The sequence below is a fragment of the Babylonia areolata genome, chromosome 18 (genome assembly GCF_041734735.1).
Source record: "Babylonia areolata isolate BAREFJ2019XMU chromosome 18, ASM4173473v1, whole genome shotgun sequence".
Lineage (NCBI taxonomy): Eukaryota > Metazoa > Mollusca > Gastropoda > Neogastropoda > Buccinidae > Babylonia > Babylonia areolata.
In genome coordinates this window covers 29,791,476-29,805,620 of record NC_134893.1, presented here as the reverse complement: position 1 = coordinate 29,805,620, position 14,145 = coordinate 29,791,476, and the positions used below count along the sequence as shown (strand labels likewise).

Here is a 14,145-nt window from a genome sequence, read left to right as displayed (position 1 = left end):
AACTGGTTGTGTGATCTTTAAACTGAAGACACCTAGAAAACAAGTACAACTCTTGATAAAGTTGCAGATTACTTACTGACAAAGTTTGAAAACAGATAGAAAAATACTGAGCATCTTTTTTTTGTAGTTTGTTGTTGTTTTTGCAAGTTTATGATCACAGCTAGAAAGACTTGCTTCACTTCAAGGCCAAGTATTAAACAAATTGTTCCAAGATGTGTATAGTGCTTTTGGCCCTGACAATGCCACTGAGAACAACTGCAGTAAACATTGACGGGTATGGCAATATACGAGTGAGCTATGTTGTCATTTCCAGTTTTTAAGCGCTACGTATCTTAGTCTGCACATTTTACTGCACTGGGGTTTTTCTGCAACATGGTGTGTCAAGTCTTTTCACTCCTGTGTATGCAAATCATGCACACACTCTGTCTCCTGCAACATGTGCCCAGTTAAGAAATGCCAGATGTTACAGACCTGGAAATTTCCACCACAATCAGGTTATGTCCCTGCTGCAGTAGGGAAACCTGATCTTTTTGTTTGGACTCTGATCTGCACTGTTTCCCTTGCGAAACCTTTCACTGGTGTCAGAGGTATCTCTCAGTGCATGTAACACCAAATCTTTTGGATCCAGTACATATCATAATAGTTATGGTGACACAGCAGCAACATTTTCATAGCTCAAACACACATGTAGCTAAAAGCCAACATGACCATTCCAGGATGTGGAGTGGGAAGGCAAAGATGGGCTGAAGTGAGTATCCATTTAAAATCATACATATATATATAATCATATAAACATGTATGTATGATAATATAAAGGGAGTAATATACAAAATACATAAATAACATCCACTGAAATAGATCTTCAAAATAAATGTGGGCATAGTCATGTGAATGCATGTGTATATGCATGCGCTTGTTGGTACATTAATTAGTGTGAATGTGTTGTGTGTGAGTGTGTGTGCATGTGTGTGTGTGTGTGTGTGTATGTGTGTGTGTGTGTGTGTGTGAGAGAGAGAGAGAGAGAGAGAGAGAGAGAGAAGAGAGAGGGAGAGAGAGTGTGTGTGTGTGTGATGTCTCTAGTCCTAATGAGAACCTTGTATTTATCTGTCAGCTGTTTTTCATTCTAAAAACCTGGAAATATCTCTAATAATAACTGACCTTTTCGTCTTCTTTATCTAACTTCTCTGCACTTACAGAAAATATGGCAAGATGATTCCCAGAGACAAGTTTTTTTTATCATCTCATTTTTTCCACCACACACGTCATAATTTTCTTCCAACTCATACGTAACACAACTAATATCGTTTACTTAACTTGCAGATTAATATACAAAGATAAATATTTCACAATCACTTTCTTCGATCCAAGTATTAGTGGAAGGAAACCAGCCTCAGAGAAAACAGAGGGAAGTTAGCGTGTGATGGATGACAATGTGGATGCTGATGGGATTCTGCACCAAGCACTCCACACAGTCAACTTGTTAATTTACAAACCTTCAGTCACACAAGGGCAGGTGTTCACGCAATCATCAAACCATTCGTTAGCATACAGAGACAAGCACTCAAACAATTAGTCACACAAAGACAAGTGCTCAAACAATCAGTGAATAAATTTTCAGTCACAACAAGTGTTCACACAATCAATGAATCAACTGTCAGTCACAAAGACAAGTGTTCACACAATCAATGAATCAACTGTCAGTCACGAAGACAAGTGTTCACACAATCAATGAATCAACTGTCAGTCATGAAGACAAGTGTTCACACAGTCAACAAATCAACTGTCAGTCATGAAGACAAGTGTTCACACAGTCAACAAATCAACTGTCAGTCATGAAGACAAGTGTTCACACAGTCAACAAATCAACTGTCAGTCATGAAGACAAGTGTTCACACAATCAACAAATCAACTGTCAGTCACTCACACAATCAACAAATCAACTGTCAGTCATGAAGACAAGTGTTCACACAATCAACAAATCAACTGTCAGTCACTCACACAATCAACAAATCAACTGCCAGTCATGAAGACAAGCGCTCACACAATCAACAAATCAACTGTCAGTCACTCACACAATCAACAAATCAACTGCCAGTCACTCACACAATCAATGAATCAACTGTCAGTCACAAAGACAAGTGTTCACACAATCAACAAATCAACTGTCAGTCACTCACACAATCAACACATCAACTGTCAGTCACTCACACAATCAACAAATCAACTGCCAGTCACTCACACAATCAACAAATCAACTGCCAGTCACTCACACATTCAACAAATCAACTGCCAGTCATGAAGACAAGTGTTCACACAGTCAACAAATCAACTGTCAGTCATGAAGACAAGTGTTCACACAGTCAACAAATCAACTGTCAGTCATGAAGACAAGTGTTCACACAGTCAACAAATCAACTGTCAGTCACTCACACAATCAACAAATCAACTGTCAGTCATGAAGACAAGTGTTCACACAATCAACAAATCAACTGTCAGTCACTCACACAATCAACAAATCAACTGCCAGTCATGAAGACAAGCGCTCACACAATCAACAAATCAACTGTCAGTCACTCACACAATCAACAAATCAACTGCCAGTCACTCACACAATCAATGAATCAACTGTCAGTCACAAAGACAAGTGTTCACACAATCAACAAATCAACTGTCAGTCACTCACACAATCAACAAATCAACTGCCAGTCATGAAGACAAGCGCTCACACAATCAACAAATCAACTGTCAGTCACTCACACAATCAACAAATCAACTGCCAGTCACTCACACAATCAACAAATCAACTGTCAGTCACAAAGACAAGTGTTCACACAATCAACAAATCAACTGTCAGTCACTCACACAATCAACAAATCAACTGTCAGTCACTCACACAATCAACAAATCAACTGCCAGTCACTCACACAATCAACAAATCAACTGCCAGTCACTCACACAATCAACAAATCAACTGCCAGTCACTCACACATTCAACAAATCAACTGTCAGTCATGAAGACAAGTGCTCACAGTCAACAAATCAAACTCAGACACACAAATACAAGTGCACAAACAATCAACAAATCTGTTATGTAAAAAAAAAATAGCTGGCCTGTAAAAAGTCACAGTATTAGTGTCAACTACAGAACCATGATGCATTCAGTGAACAGATCAGAACCAAAGAAAATTATATCTAACCAAGATCAGGACAAAAGAAAAGCAAATCAAGATTGGAAGAAAGGGTTTGGTTTTTTTTGTTGTTGTTTTTTTAATGTGAAAAAAAAATACGTTAAGACCAAAATGAAAAGAAATGAGAAAAGAAAGACATAGAAAAAAAAGAAAAAAAGAAGACTGCATAAAGCAGGCATCCCCTTGTTCTTGTGATTTAATCTATTTCGAATGGAACAATGTGACAAATTCCTTGTAGTTCAACACTCAATCATCACAGCAAATTTGAAGAAGACTGGTTGCAGACTCAAAATCTATTGCACCTTCAAGACTGGTAAACTGAGACCTTGGTACTCTGGCTTTCAACAGCTTCCATTGCTCTCACTGAAGACAGCTGACAGCAAGTTTCCCGATGACAGCAAGAATTGACTTGTAGTGTACACAAGCTGTAGTGCAACGCAAACTCCATTTATAAGTACTCCCTATAACATGAAACAGTATCTTTTAACCCTTCTTCATCGTTTCCATATAACACATTTTCATATTGTATTTTACTGTATCATTTGTTTGTCACAACAGATTTCTCTGCATGAAATTTGGGTTGTGCTCCCTGGGGAGTGCAGTGCCACTTACTTTTTTTTTTTTTTTTTTAATTACTTTTTCCAGTCTGCATGTGTATTTGTTTCACATCAAAGTGGACTGATCTACAGAATTTTGCCTGGAACAAACCTTTTGCTGCTGTGGGTTCTTTTACATGCACTAAGTGCATGCTGCATATAGGATCTTAATTCATCATTTCATCCAAATGACTGACTTTTTTGTCAGTCAGTGTTGTCATTTCAACAGACATCACAGCAAGTATAACAGAACACATCTAGAACCTAAAGAATAATGCTGTAATCATCATCCCACCCATTAAGTGGCTGTATTTAGAAATACTTAGTAACTAACAAACAACCGACAGATCACGAAAAATGGTGTTTGATTCTAATTCTGATGAAATGTTCATCACCATCAGTTTTTTCAGCAAAGCATATTTCATCCATGCTTGGTTCACCTCACCAAACTATAAAATAAGGTGTGTCCACTCTGGTTTACACCTTTACAAGCTTCTTCAGATGTGCCCACTGACTTTAGACCTTTGACCCTGAATTTCCATGGTCTCTTTCCACAATCTGATCTGTGGTCTCTTCATCTTTGTTGCGTCCAGCCCAGCCAGCCACACTGGGACACACCAAGGTGGCCTCACACTGTCCACCCTGGCTAATCGTTCACCAAGCTGGATGGTAGGGCCTAAATAAGCCATGCTTGACATCCTTCCCAGGATTTTTGCTCTTCTATGCTTATGCCATGTTGCTGATTTAAATTAAAAAAAAAAAAGTGTTTAAAGCAAGTGAGATGAAGAATGGAGCAAGACAATAGCTATAGTAATAGTACCACTAAGGTGTTAACTTCCCCACAGAAAGATGTATGCATGCATGCACAGAATTTCAGAAGAAAACAGTGTGTGAGCTCTGAACAGTGCTCCAATACAGCTCAGCTCAGGTTGTTTAAGCCCAGCAGACTGCAAAGGCTACCTCATGGCTGAAAGCAAGTTGACAACAGAAAATGAACTGCCAACTGTTCACTCTTACATAATACTATGCTGCTAGCATTTGGACTAGTAAACCTATATTGATCTATCCAATCACCAACACTGCTATGTTGTGCTTATTTGGTCCAATAACAAAAAAAAAAAAAGAAAGGAAATGTCTTCAAGAATCATGTGTGATAATCACTTAATCAAATGCAATAACTGTGGAAATGAAAAACAAACAAACCTGTAATTGTAAGGCATATCTCAAGAAGCAACATCTGTGACTGCATACTGATGTGATCTTAACCACTGACCTTGACTTTTGAAAGCATTTGTATTTTGTCACTTTTCCAAGTTTGATGAAAACATTAAAAAAAAAAATAAAAAAAAGAATAAAAGAGATTATAAAAAAAAAGAGCACTGCTCAAATTCCACATTATTCGACTTTACTTTGTTGTCACCTTGAACTCTTGACTCCTCACATTAACTCTCTTCCGCATTTTCATTCTCACTATGACCAGTCGCTGTACTTAGCTTGCTAAAGATTGTACCCCTAACACAAACTCACACGTACCCAAAGCTTTTCTTATCACCACCATCTGACCATTGCCAGTCATTGTTCAAAGTGTGATGGAAATTAGATGTAAAATTTGATGGGCGCAATAGCTGAATGGTTAAAGCGTTGGACTTTCAATCTGAGGGTCCTGAATTCAAATCTCAGTAACGGTGCCTGGTGGGTAAAGGGTGGAGATTTTTCCGATCTCCCAGGTCAACATGTGTGCAGACCTGCTAGTGTCTGAACCCCCTTTGTGTGTATACGCACACAGACGGTCAAATATGCATGTTAAAGTTCCTGTAATCCATGTCAGCGTTTGGTGGGTTATGGAAACAAGAATATACCCAGCATGCACATGCCCAAAAGCGGAGTATGGCTGCCTTCATGGTGGAGTACAAACAGTCATTCACGTAAAAGCCCACTCGTGTACATACGAGTGAATGTAGGAGCTGCAGCCCACAAACGGAGAAGAAGAAGAAGAGATTAAGACTTGAGCTCTATTAGTATTACACTTTTTTATATTTTGCCAAATAATGACCTTTGCCTTTCACCTCTCACCCCAGCTTTCTGCAATATCATTAACCGAATGACTGGTATATTTGTATGCATAATTATCATCCCAGCAAGTTAGGTTCAAATATCACTTGTGGTTGCTGAGAAAATACCAATGTTACACACACACACACACACACACAGATGGACAGTCAAACATCCGAAACTGGGTGTTTATACAGACTCACTTTGATTACACAAATTAGTCAAAAAATATTTCAAGGTCACATTTCTCCATGAAGAAAAATACTCCAGTTATCTGCTGACACACTGTACCAAATCAAATTTGTGTGTGTGTGTGTGTGTGTGTGTGTGTGTGTGTGTGTGTGTGTTTTGTTTTGTTTTTTGACTGAAACAACCTTCTTTTAAAGGAACGGGTAAACTAACACAATGACATGTCCAGCGCCGACTGATCTAAAATCCTGTATTCAGAGAGAACAGGGAATGGAGAGGTGTGAAAGCACACAAACTGATAAAAACTAGCATTAAACTATGAAAGGTTAACGCTGAAGGTCCCGCAGCCTTTGACAGCCAAAAGGGCAGTGAAGTCATATATTCATTAAGGCGAAGGTCCCATCTCCTTCCACCATTTTAACCTTCCTAAACCCTAGGCAGGTACCCATTCACACCTGGGCAGAGTGGGGAATAGAGGAGTTAAGTGCCTTTCTCAAGGACATGACATCATGTGGAACCCTGCCTCAAACCCTGATCACTGAACCCTGCCTCAAACCCTGATCACTGAACCCTGCCTCAAACCCTCATCACTGAACCCTGCCTCAAACCCTCATCACTGAACCCTGCCTCAAACCCTCATCACTGAACCCTGCCTCAAACCCTATCACTGAACCCTGCCTCAAACCCTCATCCCTTAACCCTGCCTCAAACCCTCATCACTGAACCCTGCCTCAAACCCTCATCACTGAACCCTGCCTCAAACCCTCATCCCTTAACCCTGCCTCAAACCCTCATCACTGAACCCTGCCTCAAACCCTATCACTGAACCCTGCCTCAAACCCTCATCACTTAACCCTGCCTCAAACTCTGATCGCTGGTGAGCACTTGATCACAAGTCCCTGCGTCTAACTGATTCTGCCAGGGCGCTTAAAATGAAACTGTACTAACAGATAAATCACAAGCACTCTTTGTGACGTATATTTCAGACGGTAAAAAGGGAGAAGAAGGCAGCAAAATAAAAAGTGACAACAATGATAACAACGACCAACATCACACAGAAAGCAAAACACAAACAAGCCAAGGAAAAAGCAAACTGAAATCCAAGGGGAGGGAACCAACAATCTGCTGAGTCTGACCTCCACACAGTGAGCACACTTCACAAAATCACTACCTACCTATCAAAGGACAAAATTCACTGCTGGGGGTTGTGTAGTTTGTTTTCATGTGAAAACATAACACAGAATTTTCACAAATTTCAATGCAATGCTATACCCAATTTTGATGTTCAACACAATTCTGTGTGTCACAGGGTAACTTAGCCCACATGAATTCAACCCACCTCCCACCTCTACATATCCCCCCCCACCCCGCCCCAACACACACGCACTCCCAAACAAACCCTTCACCATGACTTTCATGGGAATTCAGGTTTCAGAGATTGTCTAGAGCTCTGTTGGCTGGGTCAGACACAGCAGAAAGTGTTAAGTAAACACAACTCAAAGCAAGCAGGAACCAAAACCAAATCCAGAAACAGAACCCCTGTACCTACAGGCAACACAAGTCAAGACCGACAGAATCAGAACTCAGGGTTGGTGAAGGAAAAGTCTTTGAATGCATCATTGGCTAAGTTCATGATGACCACACTGTCGACTGGTGTCATTTTCAAGGGCCCGCGGGTGAACAACTTGTCAAAGTTCTCTGCTTTTCGCTTGTCCGTCTATAGGCAAAAAGGGACAGAGGAAAAAAACAACACAACAACATCAACTAGAGTAACAAAATGGCACAACAAACAGCTAACACACACTCGCAATGACACGCAAATCTACAGCAGGAGATAATCAACAGCCATGCTCAACAGGCATGGAATCAGCAAGGCATGTAGCAGGAACAGTGGGCTATCTACAGAGTTTTCATTGTATTCACTGTCAGTCTCATGAATCATGAACAATGTGTGATGATCTCAGAGAATCTAGTCAGGCGTGTGTGTGTGTGTGTGTGTGTGTGTGTGTGTGTGTGTACTGACACAATTTATGCCTGTGCCTGTGCATTCTCTATGTACTGAGGCTTCTGAGGATAAAGAACAAAAGGTAGTATTCATATGGTATTCATTATATCTTTTATCTATTTTCCCCCCTGTTGTTCACTGAACCACAAAGGCTTGCCATTAGCAAAGATTGTGTAAACAGCACTGTTGCAAACAAGTGCAAACAAAATGTGACCCTATGCCAAGTGATCAACTAATGATTTGTGATTGTACTGCTCGCTCTCTGACCTGCTCATGACAGGATGACACTGAGGGAACTGCAGTACACACAGACTGACACAACAACAACAACAACAGCCAGAACTTCAGTTCAGCCTCATTCCAGTACAGGCTCTTTTCTGGGGCCTTCAAACTGCCATAAAGGTAAAGTACAGGGGTGGGTGTTGGGGGGAGGGGGGAGTGGGTCTCAAAATTCCAAGTCAAAAGTAGTCCTAGAACTAATTACGGGGAGATGGTGGTAGGGGACAATCCAATTCAAAAGTAGTCCTAGAACTAATTAAGGGGAGATGGTGGAAGGGACAATCCAATTCAAAAGCAGTCCTAGAACTAATTAAGGGGAGAGGGTGGGAGGGGACAATCCAATTCCAACTGAAATCCCAAAGTAAGCCATACAGGTTATCAAAAAGAGAGAAGGGGGGCACCTTTCAACTCACTATTCAAATGTAGGCATACACATTATCAAAGAGGTAGGGGTGGGGATGAGGGTGGGGTCGGAGGAAGAATCTTCCAACTTCCATTCTGTGGGCATACAGGTAATCAAGGAGGGGTGTGGGATAGGGCGGGGACTAGGGGGTGGGGGGGGGGGCATCCAAATTCTTAAGTAGGCATACATGTAAATGAGGTGGGGGGAAGGAACAATACATTCATAAGAAAAACCAAAAAAGACAATTGTACAATAACAATGACAACAAAATAATAAAGATAAAATAATAACAAAAAGGAAAGCAAAAATTAAAGTGAAACAAACAAACAAATCCTGCAAAATCTACCTATCTGACTTATCAAATGACATTCTGCACCATTTCTAGAACTTGAGAAGCAATGGCGTTTATGTTGAGGACACTCATGTGCATGGAATAAAGCCTATCTGAGCTGAGTCACCAGAAATGCCATACAAAGCACTGGTATTTCCCATGGTACATATTAGTGCTCAGAACCACACAAGACAGCTCTAAACCAAAAAACAAATCATTTCAAAACTACATTCCTGCCATTTTTTTTCTTTTTTTTCCATTTCCCCTAACACCCTTTGCATGGATGAGACTGTGACGTTCTCTTTTAGTCTGAAATCACCGCATTACCTCCGCAACTTCGCAGAAAAATCAAACATTTTCCACTTGCCACTGTAGAATCTCATGCCTGCTTTGTCATCTACTCACTTAACCCCCCCTCCACCCCATTTTCTGCATTGAGCAACTGATTGTAACCTGAACAAAACACCACTGGAACACAATTTCAACACAGAGTCAGATCAAAATAGCCAGTCTCTATCATCATACAAAACAGAATTTAAAAAAAAATCCCCAAAATCAAAAAAACATCCCAACATGCAGTCTAAATAAAAATTAAAATAAAACAGTTCACTCACTATACATGATTAAAACCAAAGACTACCTACAGAACACTGGAAATATGCACTAAATTCAGCCAGAAAGCTCTTTAAAAAAAAAAGAAGAGAGAATGACCCACAAAACAGGGATGGAAAAAAAAGAGAAAAAAACAACAACACAAGTTAGGCGGAAAGAAAAAAATACCACCACCAGCAGCACTTACAATTTTGGGTTTGTATGGGGGCTGCACTTCTAGAGAGCGGATCTTGTCCCAGGCAATGTGTCGGAAGAAGGCGTGCTCCATGATGTCTCGGTCCTCTCCCGGGCCACAGCCCAGTCGCTTGGCGGGGTTCTTTATCAACAACTGGTCCACAAACATCACAAGGTGAGTACAGAATGCACATGCACACATGCATGTGCATGCACACACAGACACGTACAAACAGATCAGAACATCACTTTTGACAAGAATCTCCAAAAGTGTCATTTGCAATTAGACCATAGTATATTCTGACGCGAGTCTATTTGTGAACGATGCTGCGCAGTTACTGAGCACTCTCAAAAGGATGTGTTTGTGTATAGTGTGGGGTGTATGTGTTTAAATGTGTGTTCATGTGTGTATGTGCATGTGTGATCAAAACCAACAATATATTAGTCTGGTTGGAAATTCCAACAATATGTTATATATAATGACTTCAATACTTGCTTCTGTTAATTTGTCCACATGTACCCAAACACATCGTTCGCAGTTATATTTGCCTGTTCACATTTAGCCTGAGGCACCCCTGCTATTTCAACCGTTGAAAAAACGTTCAAAAGAAGGAGTCGACAAACTTTTCCTGGTGCAACCAATCTGAGAAAGCCTTCAAAAAGAGAAGAGCTACATTTGATGATCACACAACCTGTTATCTATACAATCCACACATTGAGCTGGTTGCTTCAGTTGGATTGTTCGCAACTGGGCCTACCTACCTCACACAACAACAGAAAAAGAGAAAATGAAAGTGGATGTATACACTCACTCCTTTGCAAAGGGCGACAGCCTCACGAGACATGACTTTGGGGTAAGACACATTGTTTTCGGTGATGGCTAAAAACAGCTCCTCCTCATCCTCCCCATCAAATGGGGGCTGCAACCACAGTACCATCAGCCAAGATTACACACAAGAAGTCATTGTCAACAACAGCACCAACTTCAATAATCATAATAATAATCAGAATACTACGGGGCATTTTTAATGCACTCTACCTCCATGGTACAGTGGGGAAAATAGTTACAAAAACTAACACCATAATGCACTATAATCAAAGACTTACTGACAAGCGAAATCAATTGTTTCAAATACAAAGCACAAACACACACAGACACACACACTTCACAGAAGTAACTGAGCCCTTACAGACTATTTCTAAATGAACCTATCTCACACTAAAGAATATAGCACATGTCAACATGGCCATTAATTCTCAAACAGGCAGACTATCCTCAAGATTCACCCTCTTTCCACACTCATGTGAGTGTCCACAGGTTTGAGTCCATTCACAGACTGGGATTTTCATTCCCTCCTCCACCAGACTTTCAGATGAGACAATAAACCGACATCCCATGTGCAGCATGCACTTAATGCAAGCAAAAGAAAGCATGGCAACAAAAGGACTGCTCCATGCAAATCCTGTAGAAGAATCCACTTTGATATTAAAAACACTTGCAGACAGAAAAAAAAGAGTACAAAAAAAAGAAAGAAAGAAAAATGGTGCTGCACTGTGATGATACTCTCTCCCTGGGGAGAGGCCGATGAAATTACACACAGAGAAATCTGCTGTGATAAAAACATACTGCTATATCCAATACAATAAAACACATTTCAATACAACATACCATCCTCACCCACACCACACAGTGATCAATAACATATCAGTCTACAATACCCAGTCATTGGTGGGTGTATTGCTCTGTGGCAACATACATTGCTTGTGGAAGAGCAATCTGATGTTCATCAAGAGAAATCCATTGCAACACCAACACAATGTTTCTTGTCTTTCTGCATTCATGGACTGCAACTCCGATCTTAACTGTTTTTTTTTTTTTTATAACTCTCTGCGGATGATGGAACGCTATGCATTCCTGACGTAAGGTGCGGTTCCGGACAACAGAATGCGACAGTGGTTTTGACAATTAAAAATTTGTCCACGTTTTCCATGAGGTAGCATGACTACACCAAGCACTGAGCATGTGTCAAGGGTCAAACTGAAAATTTCATCCTGAGATTCTGTAACAACAAACTCACTGGCGAGCGACTGACTTCGGCACCCCATATGACAAGCTAATCTGCATATGTATCGAAAATGGCATCACAGGCAATACAATGGACATTTTTGGAGCAAAATAGGTCACGACAGTGACTTTGCACTGCTGCTGAAGTGATTGAAATGCTTCAAACTGAAGGTTCCAACACTGATGAGGATGAAGACATTGAATAAAGTACCCACAGTGAAGAAAGCTACCAGCAAGAAGGTACTGACAGTGACTCAAGATTCGGATGGCAGTGAAGAGGGAAGGAGGTGTGAGGAGAGGGGTCAGTGGGTCAAGTACAGCAAGTTTCATTCAGTTACTTTATGTTTCATATTTTTTGTGATTTTTTTCTGCAAAACCCTTACAAATGTGCCGTCTGTAGGGATGAGCAAGGGAGAAAACTATCTGTCCTGAGTGAGTTAACCCCACCATGTACGTAGGCATACTATGTTTTCGGGGAAGTGCATGCTGTGTATGTTCTTGTTTCAATAACCATAATTACAGGATCTTTAATGTGTGCATTCTATCTTCTGCATGTGTCTAAACAAGAAGGGAGTTCAGGTACTAACAGGTCTGCACATATGTTGACCTGGGAGATCTCCACCCTTCACCCACCAGGTGTGCTGAAACCGGGGATCGAATTCAGGAAACTCGTGGGAGGATCCAGCATTCTAAACTGTTCAACCACAACACCTGTCAAGACAATACACTACACATGTATGCCATGTCTACCCCCAAGCCATGAGCACTGAATCACTTACCTGGCCTGCCAGCATTTCATACAGCAGCACTCCATAGGCCCACCAGTCCACTGACTTGGTGTATGGTTTGTACATCACAATCTGTCACAAAAAGAACAAAATATTGTTTTGTAATATAGTTTGTCACAACAGATTTCTCTGTCAAAAATTCTGGCTGCTTGCCCCCAAGAAAGTGCGTCGCTACAATGTTGTGCCACCCTTTCTCTTTTTTTTCTGCTTTTAAATATTTCTATTACTTTCTTCTTCTTCTTTCACCTTTTTCATTCATTGTTAATCACATAGTTTATATGAAAAGGAACAAATTAAATAACAAGACAGGCAAGGCCTTTCAGACTCACATGTGTAATTTAAATAACAAATTAAAAAAAAGAAGTAAATCCTGCTTTGGAAAGAAGCTTTCAGCTTATCCATTCTACCATCAAAAAAAGATTTGTCATTTGTTAATTCTTTCTCTCTCCCTCCACCCCCTCACCCCCACCCCCTCCGCCCCCCACTCACTATCTCTCTCTCACATCTGTCTCTCTCTCTCTCAACCTCAAGCACATTTGTGCATGGGAGGAAACAACATTCAGAAACACAAGCAGTTTAGCATCAGTTTCAAGGAGGATCATGTGGACTGATCCATAATTGCTGCACACTGTCATAAAAAAAATAAACAAATGAAGGTAGCAGATGCCTGACCTTCGTATCAACACAAAACACTAATAACTGCAACAGAAGCAACTTCAAACCCACCACAACCACTACACCCCGTACAAACAAGCAGAAGAAAAGGAGACGTGTACCTCTGGTGCGATGTAGTCAGGTGTGCCGCAGAAGGTGCGCGTGGTGGCCCCGTCCCACATTCCCTCTTTACACATGCCAAAGTCGGCAATCTTGATGTGGCCCTCACTGTCCAGCATCACGTTGTCCAGCTTGAGGTCTCTGCACACACACACACACACACACACACACACACACACACACCACAACACACACATACCACAACACACACACACACACGCACCACAACACACACACACACACCACAACACACACACACACACACACAGAGCACACACACCAAAACACACACACACCACAACACACACATACACACAAACCACAACACATACACACACATGCACACACACACAGCACACACACCACAACACATACACACACACCACAACACACACACACACACACACACACAACACATACACACACACACACAGAGCACACACACCACAACACACACATACACACATACCACAACACACACACACACACACACACACAGTCGGTCATTTTGTTATGGAAAGTTTCAGTTTCAAGGAGATGTAAAAGAACGCAGACTGATCCATGTATAGATTTTATAAAATAGAATAAAAAATAAAGTGTTTCAACAATAAAACAAAATAAAATAAATAAATTTTACGCATTTTGGAGAAATAGAAGCAGATTTGTGAACTTTTGTTGTATTTACACAT

The 14,145-nt window shown here is 40.8% G+C and overlaps 1 protein-coding gene across 2 annotated transcripts in view; it reads right to left on the bottom strand.

Annotated features, from left to right (window-relative positions):
* The window catches only part of LOC143292635 (calcium-dependent protein kinase C-like), a 96,015-nt gene that overhangs the window by 4,143 nt on the left and 77,727 nt on the right, over positions 1-14,145 (bottom strand). The window contains exons 12-16 of one of the 2 annotated variants that reach the window (XM_076603110.1): positions 13,459-13,597; positions 12,674-12,754; positions 10,642-10,749; positions 9,843-9,983; positions 7,575-7,742 (exon numbers count right to left, since the gene is read on the bottom strand). In XM_076603110.1, the coding sequence (XP_076459225.1) occupies positions 7,602-7,742; positions 9,843-9,983; positions 10,642-10,749; positions 12,674-12,754; positions 13,459-13,597 (610 nt within the window). In that variant the 3' untranslated portion in view covers positions 7,575-7,601. The remainder of the gene's footprint in view (positions 1-7,574; positions 7,743-9,842; positions 9,984-10,641; positions 10,750-12,673; positions 12,755-13,458; positions 13,598-14,145) is intronic. The other variant, XM_076603108.1, reaches the window with a different exon arrangement.